We start from the raw sequence: 13,572 nt of genomic DNA, 5'->3' as shown, positions 1-13,572 counted from the left end.
ACCAGTTACAACTGGCTGCTGAGCGGCAAGATGCGCTTGTTTAAGCGGTGGACTTGCTACAGCGCCTGTCATTATTTGTGGGGCTTGTAGACCAATGACAGCCTTACCGGCAGGCGGTACTACTTGCTGCTGATGTGCTGGTTTGGCTTGGAGCAAAGATGCACCGGTTGGTGGTGCATGCAAGTGGGAGGATTGGTGTGAATGGGCCATTATATGCTGGGAGCCTGATATAATGCTTGTGTTTGTGGAGGTGTTGCCACTGGCACCGGCTACAGCCTGACTGGTCAAGACCAATGGCTGTGCTTGAACAGGTTGTTGTTTCACTGATAAGTGATGCTGTTGTGATGGGGGTTGTTGTTGTTGCTGCTGCTGTTGTTGAACCAAATGATGCTGAGGTGTCTGTTGCTGTGGCACTGGTTGCTTTATAATCTGCTGATGCGTCACAATAGGTACCCCCGATAAGGGCGGCTTCTGTTGCTGTTGCTGATGTTGTTGTTGTTGTTGTTGTTGCAAATGCAGATGCGCATGGGGTATCGGAACTTGAATAGTCGCCGAGTGTTGTTGTTGCTGCTTGCCTACGGTTTGTATTGTCGATTGCTGTTGGATGATCTTTCCACCTTGGACCAACTGTTGTTGTGTTTGTGATGGACCGTATGGCTGATTTTGTGGATGTTGTTGCTGCTGTTGCGGCAATTGTTTGCTGTGCATCACCACCGGCTGATGTTGCTGTGGATGTTGTTGATGCTGCGTATGATGTTGCTGCTGCTGCTGCAATTGTTGGTGTGAGGTTGGTGCTTTCGAAGATACAACATGAACGATTTGTTGAGGATGGAATTGTTGCTGGGGTGGCTGTTGTTGAGGTCCACCAAATGATGTCGGATGCAGTTGCGAATGTTGTTGTTGCGATTGCTGCTGGGACACGGGCGGCACTCCTTGCTTTATTACAACGCCTTGTTGGATTCTTGGCGAATGAACTGTGCCGTGCGGTGAATGAGCTGGTGGAATGTTTACTACCAAATTAGGATGTGACACTGCAGTTGGCGCTGATGGTAGCTGTGGTTGCAAGCCTCCCAGGCCAGCTGAGTGTTGAAGATGACGTGATACCATATTTGATTGAATCACATGACTAGCGTTAGTCACAACAATGTGTGGCTGTTGATTAGGATGCGCCTGTGACTGAGCTGGATTGGCATGACCCATTTTAACAACATTTTGACTTAATTGCTGGGCTGGATGGTGTTGTTGCTGTTGCTGTTGATGATGGTGTTGTTGTTGTTGCTGCTGTTGCTGCTGGTGTTGTTGTTGTTGCTGATGCTGTTGTTGTTGATGTTGTTGTTGCTGTTGTTGTTGATGCTGTTGTTGTTGGTGCTGTTTTGGTTGCTGTTGTTGATGATGCTGATGTTTTTGACTATTCAGCACATGGGCCTTAAGAGTAGTAGGCCGGGTAGAGGTCAATTGTGGCTGCAATGGCGGTTGCACCTGTTGCACTACAATTGTATGTGGTTTCGGAATATGTTGTTGCTGTTGTTGTTGCAATTGTGGTTGATTTTGCGACACAACATTAACCTGCGGAGCAAGTGGCATCATCGGTAAATTACCAAGAGGCTGTTGACTGTTGGTCGACTTTACAACTACACTCATCGGTTGCGATGGTGGATTTGTTTGTTGTTGCGGAGGAGGCTCAACCTTTGGTGTTACGTGACTAGCACCAGAAGTTCCAACTGATGCAAATGGTGTTACCTTTTCAGATTCAACAACTACTTTAATTGGTTCTTTAGACACGGATGGCGATTGTACAACCAATGGAGGAGCTGGAGTTGATGGCATGGATTTCTTCTCCACGATCGATTGTTGTTTCTGGGCACTTCCACCAGATTGATTCTCCTTGGCTTGATTGACCAGAGTAAGAAGACCAGTGACGGGATCTATCAAAAACGACTCCTTCATTGCTGGTGTTAGAGTAGAATTTGATACTACTGTCTTGGCTTCTGTGATTGTTTGAACAACACTCGGACCAGTTGTTGTAGGTGCCGTTGACGTTGCCGCTGGCGTGGATGTTGGTGTTGAATTTGCAACCAATTTTGTTTCTGTTCCGGCCTCAATCTTGTCAGACAACTCCTTCTTTTCGGGTTCGGATATTTTTTCAGCACTAATATCTTCGTCTGTATGTGGTGGAGATTTAAGTTTGTCAAACTTATCTTCAGCTTCGGAGGAATTTTCTCCCCCACCAACCTTTGAGCGATCCTTGGATCTTCGAAGCTTTGGTGTTGAAGAATTATTCAACAGCTCCGTTGGCTGGCCTGGCTTCTTAGGCTGGGCAATTCGAGTTGACCTACGCGGTGGTGTTTGCCCACCTTTTGGCGATGTCTGAGCATTGCGGACAACATCTTCAATGATGTCATCAACTGTAGTGCGATCTTTCTCTTGAAGACGCCGAGACTTCCGAGTGTTGGGTGTTTGAAAGTCTTTCTTGGAGTCTTTCATGTGACCTTCAGTTGGCTCAGGTGTCGAAGGCGATTGTGGTCGCTGAAGCGGTGTTGCCACTGATTGTTGAGATGGCGATGATATGGGTGCTTCTACCGGTGCCACAGCTTCCTTTTCAGTTGACTTCACAACCGCAGCTGCAGCCGGTTGACCTGGACTTTTTATGGTTAAAATCAGACGAGGACGATCACCAGAAACCGCAGACGATGTTGCCGGTTTCGGTTGTGTTTCTTCGCCCGAGTCTTCATGGAATTCATAAACGTCTTGATCACTGGCCGAGACGGCATTGCGTTTCTTATCTAGCACCACCGGGGACAGAGTTGACTGTGGCGTCTGGTGCTGAATTGGTGGAAGCGATTTGGTTGGTGGACGACCTTTGCGACCACGTGTACTTGGTGGTATTTTGGCTCGACGAGTTTGCACCCCTGAATCTGGAGGGGAAATGGCTGCCACGATACCCGAGGACTTCTTGCCACCTCGCGGTGTACGTCCACGCTTGGCCGTTGTCGTTCCTCGCAATTGCTTGCCAGTGCCGGATGTGTCAGTAGTTTCGCTTTGGCTCTCTTCAGTGGTATCGTCATCATCGTCGTGAGTGTCGTCACCTCCACGTTCAGTTTCACTGATGTCCATGTTCGCCGAAGAGTTGTGTGGTTTCTCTTCAACGTTGACTGCAGTAACTACGGGAGCTTTGCTCTGTTCTTTCTTCTCAACTTTCTCAACACCTAAAGTGATTATAGGAGAAGGCTTTGGATTTGGATTTGCGTCAGTATTTGGAGCTTTCTTTTCTTCGTTAGAGAAAATTGCAGCATCAACCTTCTTTATCACAGAATCAATGTTCAATTCCTTGGCGGACCAATAGTCACTGTCCTCTTTGGAATCTTGTTCGATTTCATCCTCTTTCGGTGGAGAAATCTTAGTCACATTTTCTTCCGTCAACAGAGATCTTTCTTTATTTTGTTGTTGCTGCTGCATCTGCATGGGAGAGACAGCAGCCGCAGGTTTTGTAGGTTGATTCTTTATAACCGAAACATTTTCTTCAACTGGCTTGGCGGCTTCAGTTGGTTTGATATCAGACGATGGAAGAACGACCGTTGGAGTTGGAGGCTTATCCAACGTCTTTGTTAGATCGGAATCATTTGCCTTGGGAGGAGCTGATTCCTTACCTAGAGCAGTTGGCTTGGTGACCACTGCCACGGGTTCGTCATGGAGTAATTGTGGCATGTGCGGTGCATGAGCCTTCTGTAATGGAGGTAATTCTTGTTGTGTAGGTTTGACCGTATTCGGTTGTTGTTCAGCTTGAGGCTGCGGTGGCAGCTGATGTCTAGGGTGCATCTGCTGTTGTTGCTGCTGCAACGGCAGGTGTTGCATGGCCTGTGGGGGTTGTTGCTTTTGGAGTTGTATAGGTTGTACATGCTGTGCCGGTTGTTGATGTGGCATAGCTTGCTGAGGTGTCACTGGTTGTTGCTGAGGTTGGATCTGTTGAGGAGGCTGTTGTTGTTGCTGTTGCGGTATGAAGGTGGACGTTGGCATAGGTTGTTTCTGTTGAACGATAATGTTAGGTGTTGGTGACATTTTGTGTTGTTGTTGCTGCTGCTGCATAATTATAGGAGCTTGTGGCTTGGCGTTCAACTGTGGTTGCTGAGGTTGAAGCAATACCTTTTGTATTGGAGGCATTTGAGGGCTTGGTTGTTGTTGCTGCTGTTGTTGTTGTTGTTGCTGCTGACGTACAATCACAACATGTGGCGATTGTTGTTGTAGTGGCCGCCCAATAGCATCTCTGGCACTGTTACTGCTATGCTGCATACTTGTAGTACTTGCCGAACTCGTAGCCACCCCACTACTGGTCGATGATGGAGGAGGATGCAAAGTCTGCAACAATCTCTGTTGCTGTTGTGGAGGTTGTTGTGCTTGATGCTGTTTCAGTTGCGAAGTATTTTGCTGAGCATTCATCATCTGCAGCTGCATTTCCAAAAACTGATGTTGCTGCTGCTGTTGAGCGTCTATCATGTGAAGCATATGCTGGTGCATGATTTGCTGGGTGTGCTTAGATAACTGCATGACATGCGGTGACCTCCGAAGTGGTGATAGCGAGGCCTGTTGCTGTGGCGAATTACCATAAGCATTTTGACCAGGTTGACCTGCTTTATTTGCCACTGGCGAGGAGCTTTGCTGTTGAATCATGTGTTGTTCGAAAGTATTCGTCTTCATAGGCGATGCTTGATGATTCTTCAAGTGTTTGCTGTCTTTGTTCTCGGGCTTTTCTGTGGTAGTTAGGACGTTCATGTTGCTGGTGGCATTGATTACATTTGGAACCACCACTGGATGAACACTGGCCTTGGTTGCTGGAGATAGCACAGATGCCACTGAAGTAACTGTCATTCGATTAAGTCCAGCCGCCATGGAACCCGGACTACTGGTTTGTGGTGGAGCAGTGCAGGGCGGTGACATTAACTGCCTCTGCTGAAGGATCACTTGGGGCTGAGGTGGCGTCGGCGACGTTACCGGACTCAACTGCTGACGAATATTGGAAGCACCACGCTGCTGAACATTTGGACTATGCGGAGATGGCACACGAACGCCGCTGATAGATGGCGAAGGCGGTTGTTGTTGGGCCCGAGGCGAATGCATCTTGTGATCGGTTGTGGATCTCGGGGAAACGACAACATTTATGGCGGGATGCACGAAGTGTGTTGGCTGCGAATCGGGAATACTGATTGATGGCGGTTGAATGGTGAATTGCGGTCGAGCTATCAACACCGATTGACTTGAAGATGCAGGAGTTTTTGGTGATTGAGGTGCCACTGCTGTGTTGGCATTCGTCTTCAGAGGTTGTATTTGTAGCGATGTATTTTCGATCTTAATCGGCGAGGTCTGTTGCTGCGGAGGCTGAAGGATAGTTTGCACTGGTTGTACGGCCGGCTGATCTTTCGTAATTGTCGGTGGTTCGATTTTAGGCGGAAGAGGTTTCTTCAGAAGCTCCGGTGATGGTTTCTTTTCTTCATCCTTAGTGGAATCTGTCACTTTGGTTATTACCGATGAAGTTGTGGCTTCAGACGATGTTTTCTTAGCTTCTTTGGACTCTTTACTGGAGATCTCTGGTTCAGACTTCTTACCCTTCAACCGATCGAAGTCTACATCTGGTGTCTTGGGTCTTTCATCTTCGGGTGACTCTTCAGTGTCGGTGTCGATTTGCAAATCTTGTTCTGACTGTGGAGTGTCTGCCTTTATGTCGATGTCTTCATTGCTAAGAGATTGAACCGCTTTCAACATTTCTTCAGCGTCTTCCTCAGGAATCACTGCAGCCGATTGCTCTTCTTCGACTGTCTCCGATACCACCTCATCAATTGCTGTCGATTGTAAATCACAAGGATCATCAGTGAGCGAGTAGTCAACGGTGCTGGAGTTGCCGAAACTCTCACCAAGAAGAGCAGCTACTGCATCTTCGGTTTCTTCCTGGGAAATAACAACTCGTGACTTTTCTTCTATTTTCTCGAGATGTTTGGAAGCGTCTGGTGGACTTTGCACTGGAATCTTTGGTTCTACATCGACAATTGAATCAATTGCTGACGCAGTGAAGTCAGCCGAAATCGACTGCACTGCTGACTCGCTGATTTTCTCGTCAAGTTCACCATCGAAGCCAGGAATGAAGTTCTCAGGCTTCTTCTTTGATTCAATCACTGGCGACATGGTCGGTTTGGTCATCGCCATCGACGCGCCGACCTTAGACGAAGGAGGTGTTGTCGTAGTGAGAACAGCTGTCGGCGGTGTGACTGCAGACGATATTAGGGTTGGAGTCTTCGGAATAGGACTGATCAAAGTCTTTTCTCTGATTGGAGACCTCAGGAGCATATCTGCCGATGTCTTCGCAATGTTTGTGTTAGCATTAGTGTTGGTCGGCACATCATCATCAAAGAGACATGGCAGGCTTGGGGAGGGCTTACAAATCGGAGCAGGATCTTTGAGCTCATCCTCAATGTCAATTGACAGCTTGCTCGAGCACAATGGAGGAGGTGACATAATTGCTTCCTCGTCCATTTGCTGCTGCTGCTGTGATTGTTGGTTATGGTGATGTTCTCTTCGCTGATGATGACGTTCCTCCTTGGAGCGCTTCTTTTTCTTCTTCTTCTCTTTGTTTTTGTGGTGATCCTGATGTTGGGGTTGTTGCGGCTGGTGAGAAATGTCTTTCTTTTCCGTTGTTCCCGTTCCCGTCGCCGGCTGAGGCGGAATAACCTCCATACTGTTTTCGTCACCATCGGAAAACCGAAAGACGTCTGTCATATCGCTTCGATATGTCGCTGCAGTTGAAGGCGTCGTCTCATCAGTCATTTTATTATCAGAATCTTCCATTAGTTGGGCTTCGAGCGCTCGACCGGCTTCGTCCAAGTCCACACTATTATCATCTTCCACTTTTGCTGTGGTATGTGCGGACACCGAGGTTTGGAGAGCTGCCAGAGCGTGTTGCTCGCGAGACTTCTCTCGCTCTTTGCGTTTCTTCTCTCGTTTCTCTTTGCGGTGTCGTTCACGCTCCACGTGCGATGTACTCAACGTCTTCTGCTTGTTTTCTTCATTCTCCTCCACCGTGTGTGATTTGGGTGTGAGAGGTTCAGTTTTGTAGGGATTTATTGCAGCAGACACCACAGGACCACATTCGGCTTTCGTGTGGACAATCGGTTCACTGCCAGACAGCTGGGATTCTTCCCCGTCCGATATCGGCCCAAAGATGTACTCCATTTTTTCTTCAGTTTTCTTTTGATTTTGCGATGAAACTGTATTGATGGAGGGTGTTGTGTTAGCAGCAGACGAAGGAGTGTAACGTGTAAGGTCGGTACTCTTGGATTTCTTAGACTTCTTGAGCCGATGTCGCTCCTCTTTGGATAGGGTCGACTTGTCGAAATCAACACTGCGAAACTTCTCTCGTTTCTTATCTTTGCGATCTTTATGCCGCTTCTTCTCGCTTAGAATTGTTGTTGGTGTTGTTGGGGGATTGGCGATATTGTTGACTTGGACTTGCGCTGCCAGAACTGGGGCTGCCGTCGTAACGAGGGTTTCCTCTTTTAGTTTATCAAAGAGATCCATCTTGGGTGCTGAGCAATTAGCCTCGAACTTTTCAGTTGTCTCAACTTTTTCCAATTTCTCCGACACATTTGTGTCACTATCCAATGGAAGAGGGGTCTTCTGTCGTTTTTTGCTCTTCTTGTGTCTTCTCCTGCCTTCGGGCGAGTAGTGCGAATCGAATATGGATTCTTTGCTTTCGAGAGCACTTTCGGAGTGAACGTTGTTGTTGTCGGATTCTGTGATCATTTCGAAGAAGTCTTTGCTTTCCTTCTTAATCTCACATACCATAGACACTGGTGGAGGAGCAAGAACATTTGGTTGTTCTTCATCGTCTTCGGCATCTTCAACTTCGGATTTGATTTTTTCTGTCTTCACTAAAGTCTGAACATGTTCGTCTTCGGAATGTTCAGTCTTGATTTCAGGCTTGAATTTATGTTCAACGACATCTTCGGTATCGATGTTTTCTAGTTTCACAGAGGAGGTCTGAGTTGGCGGCTCCACATCCATATCGGATGAATCTGATTCTATGCGGGTGGACCGCGAGTTTCGCTTCGATGAGATCTTCTTGCAGGAAGATGAGTTTTTTCGGATGTAGATGCCCGTTTCGGAACTATCATCAGCATCGCAGAGTTCGTTGAGGCGTTTGCGATTGAAGCTCATGCGACGAGTGTCTGAATCTGAGTCATCGGATATGTTGTTGCAGCCAGTTGCACTGATTCGCCGTTGAATGATTACGCTTTCGTCGGAGGAGCTTATGAAGCCACCACAGCGGTTTAACTTGTAGCCACTGCGATAGCGCTGTTGGCGATCTTCAAAGTCAGAGTCGGAATCTCCATCGTAGGACGTGGAACGCTTCTTTTCCTCTCGCTTCGCTCGACACTGCTTCAGTTGGGAGAATTTAGCTTTGATTTTCTTCTCCTCTTCTTGCTTCTGCATGTTTTTGCAAGAACGAGCTTTCACTTTGTCGTACATAGAAACGTAGGGTCCTTCGTCGGGGATATCGAATATGGAATGCTTTTTGGACGTCTGTGCATCCGAATCTGAGTCGTTGGAATCGCTCAGCATGAGGCGGCTTGTTGGGGTCGATTTGTTGCGATGTGAGGATGACTTTTCTCCTCCACTATTACTGCCACATGACGATGATGGCTTTGGCGGATGGTGCTGTTGGTGGCGATGATGAGAGTGTGAGCCCTCATCAGAGCGGGAAGACTTTCGGTCGAGGTGGCGGGTTGATGATTCGCATTGATCTTTCTTTTCGCGGTCTTCAAAGTCTCCAATGCTGTGACGTTTCTTTTCTCTGTGTTCACGCTTGCTCTTGTGTCGCTGGTGGTGATGATGATGGTGTTGCGACTGTTGCCGTTGACGTTCCTCATCATCCGAAGAGGCTGCGCCCGTGTGTTGGGGAGTCTTAGGCGCCACATTCTCCAACTCTTCGGGTTGACTATTGCCACCAAATTGATGCTCTTCGTGTTTCTCACTGACGTTGTTTGTAACGACATCTTTCTCGTCCTTATTATTGTGCTTCTTAAAACGTTGCATCAGCATTGAGAAGGCACCCGGATCACTCTTTTTGAACTTCTTCTCTTCGAATCCAGAATCTTTCCGATATCTGTGCTCAGCAGATGTTGCATCATTAAGCTGCAACTGCAGCTTCTCATCATTGGAGTTCTTGTGGGAAGACGAGGATGACTTGTGGTGCTTTTTGGAATTGGGATCCTTCGAGTCTCTGCGGTCGCTGATTTTGTGATTGTTCATCAGGTTTGCGGAAGTCTCAGTAGAAGAAGTGATGCGAACACGTTTCGCTGGATCTTCAGTTGTGTCCATGCTATCTTGCGAGCTAAGGCGACGCTTTGGCAAACGAATGGGAGAATTTCGCGAAGATTTGCGACTACGATTCTTTTGGCCATCAGAAGACGGCAAGAGTATGTCATCTCCGCTGTTCTCTTTGTTGTGTTTGTCTTCGAAGTGCTGCATGTGGCGAAAGAATCGTTTTTCAAAATCGAGGGTGTCTGCGCTGCTTGTGAGATCGCTCCCATCGGCACGGACGTGATTTTGGCGGTTCTCCTTTTCATTGCATTCGTTCGGAGGGGGTGCTGGCGTTGGAACGTCTTTGGGTGGCTCAAGAGGTAGGGCTGGTTGCAGTTGCGGTTGTTGTTGCTGTTCTCGCTCACGCCGTTCTTGTTCTTGGCGCTTTTGTTGTTGTTCACGATACATGCGTTCGTGTTGTTCTTCACGACGTTCGCGTTCTCTCCGCTCTTTCTCTTCTTGCTCTTTCTGTTCACGTTCCTGTTTTTCGCGTCGTTCACGTTCTTCCCGCTCCTTTTCTTTGCGTTCAGCTTCTTCACGATCACGTCGTTCTCTTTCCTTGCGCTCTTTTTCTTTTTCTTCGCGCTCACGTTCTCGCTCACGTTCTCGTTCACGTTCTCGCTCACGTTCACGCTCTCGCTCACGTTCACGTTCTCGCTCACGTTCACGTTGCTGTTGCTCTTCACGCTCCTTTCGTTCTCTTTCTTCACGCTCTTTCTCTTCCCGCTCTCTTTGCTTTTTGAGCTCTTTTTCTCGCCGCTCTTTTTCCTTCTGTTGTTGCTTTTCTTTTTCTCTTTCTTTCTCTAGTCTCTCACGCTCCTGGCGTTGTTCCTTATCCTTTTCTTTATCTTTCTCATCGTGTTGCTGGTGTTTCTGGTCGAAAACTTTTTCGCTTTCAGAAATTGTCGCAGATTGAGCAGGTGCCGATTCTTCTGCCGTTACTGACGTTACAGACGAAACAGAATGTTTTCTTCGTTCCGTTGACGATTCGCTTTTCACTTTATCGTTCTTTGTCGACGAGGATTTCTTTTCACTGTTTGTCGAGTCACTGCGATGGTTATGTTTGTAGCTTCTTTCGCTTTTGTCACAGCCTTTTCTGCTACTACTCGATGATGTCGATGTAGAGTGTTTAACCTTTGGCGTTGGTGTTGCCGTCGTGTTCGCCGAAGCTGTCGTCGTCGACGCCGCCGCTGCTGCTGCTGTCACCATCTCTTCATCAACGGCATGGTTATGATGCTGATGTTGCTTTTGAATGGAAGATGACGTAGTCGAGTGGGAGGAACTGCTACCGGTTGTGGTTGTTGTTTTAATTGTACCAATGTTTGTGCTGCCTGGAACCGAGGCGGATTTAACAAGAACCCTTGAAGGCTGTGCTACTGAATGGGTCACCGTGGGCGTTGACGTATTCACTAGCGTCGCTGTAGCTACCACTGTCGCCACTGGGACGGAAGACATCTTATCGCCAGGCAAACTTAAGCTTTTTGTTATAGAATTAGTCTTTGGTTTTGTTGATGGTTGTGTTGTAACTCCTACAGCTGCTGCTCCAACAGCTGGAGCTGGAGTTGAATCCTGCTTGCTACTATTACTGTGTTCTGAGCTATTGGGCGATGCGCCACTAGCAGGACAAACCAACGGTGGGTGGCTGGGAAATGGATACTGCAACCCTTTCGCAGGCTGCGGCGTTATAACAGCAGCTGACTTCGAATCAATCGACGGCATTACTTTACTTCCATTTGGAGCCGCACTCCCGCTCACTACAGGGGATTGCGATGGGCTATTATAAGGCGACATCGAACCCTGTGGACTGTTCATCGGTGACGAATTGCTTAGCCGTTGTAGCACTGCCGCAGATGTTGCTGTTACGCTTTGTGGTGTCACTATTGGTATTGTCTTGTTAAGCGACACACATCCCACGATAGGTGCTTTGGTTGCGGCCAAATTAGGAAGCGCTGGCGCTATCGATGCCGCAAGAACCGTCTTTGACAAATGAGAAACATCAGCTGGTTCGTATTTCTCGTTGATGTTCTTCAGTCGCTGCAGGTCATCGTCGAAGATGGATTTTTTCGCCAGAACCGATTTCACTATGTCCGATGGCTTCATCTCCTTCACATCCAAATCGAAGAGTTTGTGTCGCGTTGGTGTGAATGATGAACTGTTGCTGCTGGCAGCAGTGCTCGGGTGTTGATAGTGCGGGAAAGGGGCGTGTTGCAGCGGGTGGGACGAACTATCTACAGAGGACGCTGAGGACGGCGTTGTCGATGCTGTCAGTTGGTTTAGTCGTGAAGTTAGACTACTTCCACCTCCATTCCATTTTTCATATAATTCGTCAAGTGATTTGATGCGTTCTTCAAGCGTTGGACTCGAACTGCGTCGCGCTCCCGCATCTGAATCACTCGAATTTGTACTGAGTGAACGTGAACGCAGGGAGTTAGCCAGAGAGGAGTCTGGTTGATGAAGCATTTGGGAGGACAGATGATGCGAATTACCACCAACACCGCCACCGATGCCGCTGCTTGCATTGTTATGCTGCTGATGGTGATGGTGGTGATGATGATGATGGTGCGGATGATGATGCACCGCCGACGACAAAGATGCTGAACTGGATAATCTAGGCACACCCAATAGCATCGAAGCAGGCGGACTCGACAGCGTACTACTAAGACTAGAATGATGGCCGCAGCTACTGTTTGACAGTAACGCCGGCCCCGAATTTGCAGAAGAAGAAGAAGAACTTGAATTTATTAAACTATTACTAGGATTACTATTACTATGATTTGCCGCTGCTGTCGTCGCACCTAACGCTAACGCTGATGATGATGATCCTGATGCTGATGACGATAGAGCTCCCGCAATAGAGGACGTTGAGGAAGCGTACATTTGATTGGTGGCGGCCATTCGATACTGTTGAAAAAATGGGATGCCAAACTTTGGCAGCGGTAAAATCATCGGCTCGTGCGGCCGATCGCGTGGTATTCTTCGCGGTTCACTGGGTACTGGAATTTCGGGTCGCTCATCGCACAATGGAGTACCAGGCCGTGAGCCGTCCGCACTTTCACCACCGGACGCTTCATGCGAGTGATGGGAATGTAATTGATGACCGCGACCTCTTGAAGTGTGGTATTCGTGGTTAGCATCGTTAAGCGTGTTTGTTGTTGTTGTTGATGATGATGAACCTGGTGCTCCTCCACTTGCCGCTGTGGAAGAAGAAGAAGATTGCGCTCCACCAAGTACACCACCCGCCATAAGGCTACTACTACTCCCGACAACTCTTCGCCTCTTGCAGGCTACCGATGAATTCATTGTTAGACCTGATGTCGCTGAAGTCGCTGACGAATTTAGTGTTGAATTTTGCGTGTGGGTATGATCGCTGCTACTGCCAGAACGCGCAGTTGCAGCCAACGAGGATATTTCAATGGACGGTCGTCGGCTACTACTGCTACTACTATTTGATAGCTGTTGCTGCAGCTGTTGATGGTGGTTATGGTGTAGCAATGGAGGAGGTGGTTGTTGTTGTGAACCATACTTAAGACTATTGCATTCTGATAATCGTCTAACTTCAACGCCTCCACACATGCTGGTTTTCCGGTGAGGATGCGGATGCGGTTGCGAATGCGTATGCGTATGCGCGTGTTGTTGTTGTTGCTGTTGTTGTTGTTGCTGCTGCTGCTGCATTACTGCTGCTGAACTATTTGTATCAGTGCTTAAAACATCACAGTTGGAATCACCGATTAAGGCCGGTGGTTGTACACTATTACTATTGTTGTTACTGATGCTGCTGCTACCATCAATTGAATGCGACTGCGGCTGCAATGAAACAGAAAAAGACAAAAAATTAAATTAATTGTTTGTTAATTTTCATTTCAATTAAATAATAATAAAATAAATTGAAATAAGCGTAGGGAATTCAAGATCAGTACAGTATGGAAAAAAAAGTGTTGTGTGTGTAAAGGATTGTTCTCTAATTGCTTCAAAAGCCTTAAGTTTTGTAAATCTTATGAAAAAGCAACACAATACATTGCAGCTAATAAATGATAAAACATTTAAAAAACATAAATATATTTGTGATTGATTTTTGTGTCTTCTTCTTAAGAAATAATAAAAAAAAACTAAAAATCTTAAAATAGATTAATGCAAAGGGGCTTGAGTACATCGAAAGATAGAAAACGTCGGACAGAACAACAGTATCAGAGAAACTTTAAATCATCTGACTAAGATGAACGTCAAAGT

The 13,572-nt window shown here is 47.3% G+C and overlaps 1 protein-coding gene across 5 annotated transcripts in view; it reads right to left on the bottom strand.

Moving 5' to 3' along the window:
• Positions 1-13,572, bottom strand: part of LOC129952579 (protein split ends) — a 206,651-nt gene that overhangs the window by 8,059 nt on the left and 185,020 nt on the right. For all 5 annotated transcript variants that reach the window (XM_056065234.1, XM_056065232.1, XM_056065233.1 and 2 more), the window contains one exon: positions 3-13,149. In XM_056065234.1, the coding sequence (XP_055921209.1) occupies positions 3-13,149 (13,147 nt within the window). The remainder of the gene's footprint in view (positions 1-2; positions 13,150-13,572) is intronic.

This window comes from Eupeodes corollae, chromosome 3 (assembly GCF_945859685.1).
Source record: "Eupeodes corollae chromosome 3, idEupCoro1.1, whole genome shotgun sequence".
Taxonomy (NCBI): Eukaryota; Metazoa; Arthropoda; class Insecta; order Diptera; family Syrphidae; genus Eupeodes; species Eupeodes corollae.
Note: the sequence above shows the minus strand (reverse complement) of the source record. Positions and strands in the feature narration are given on the sequence as shown.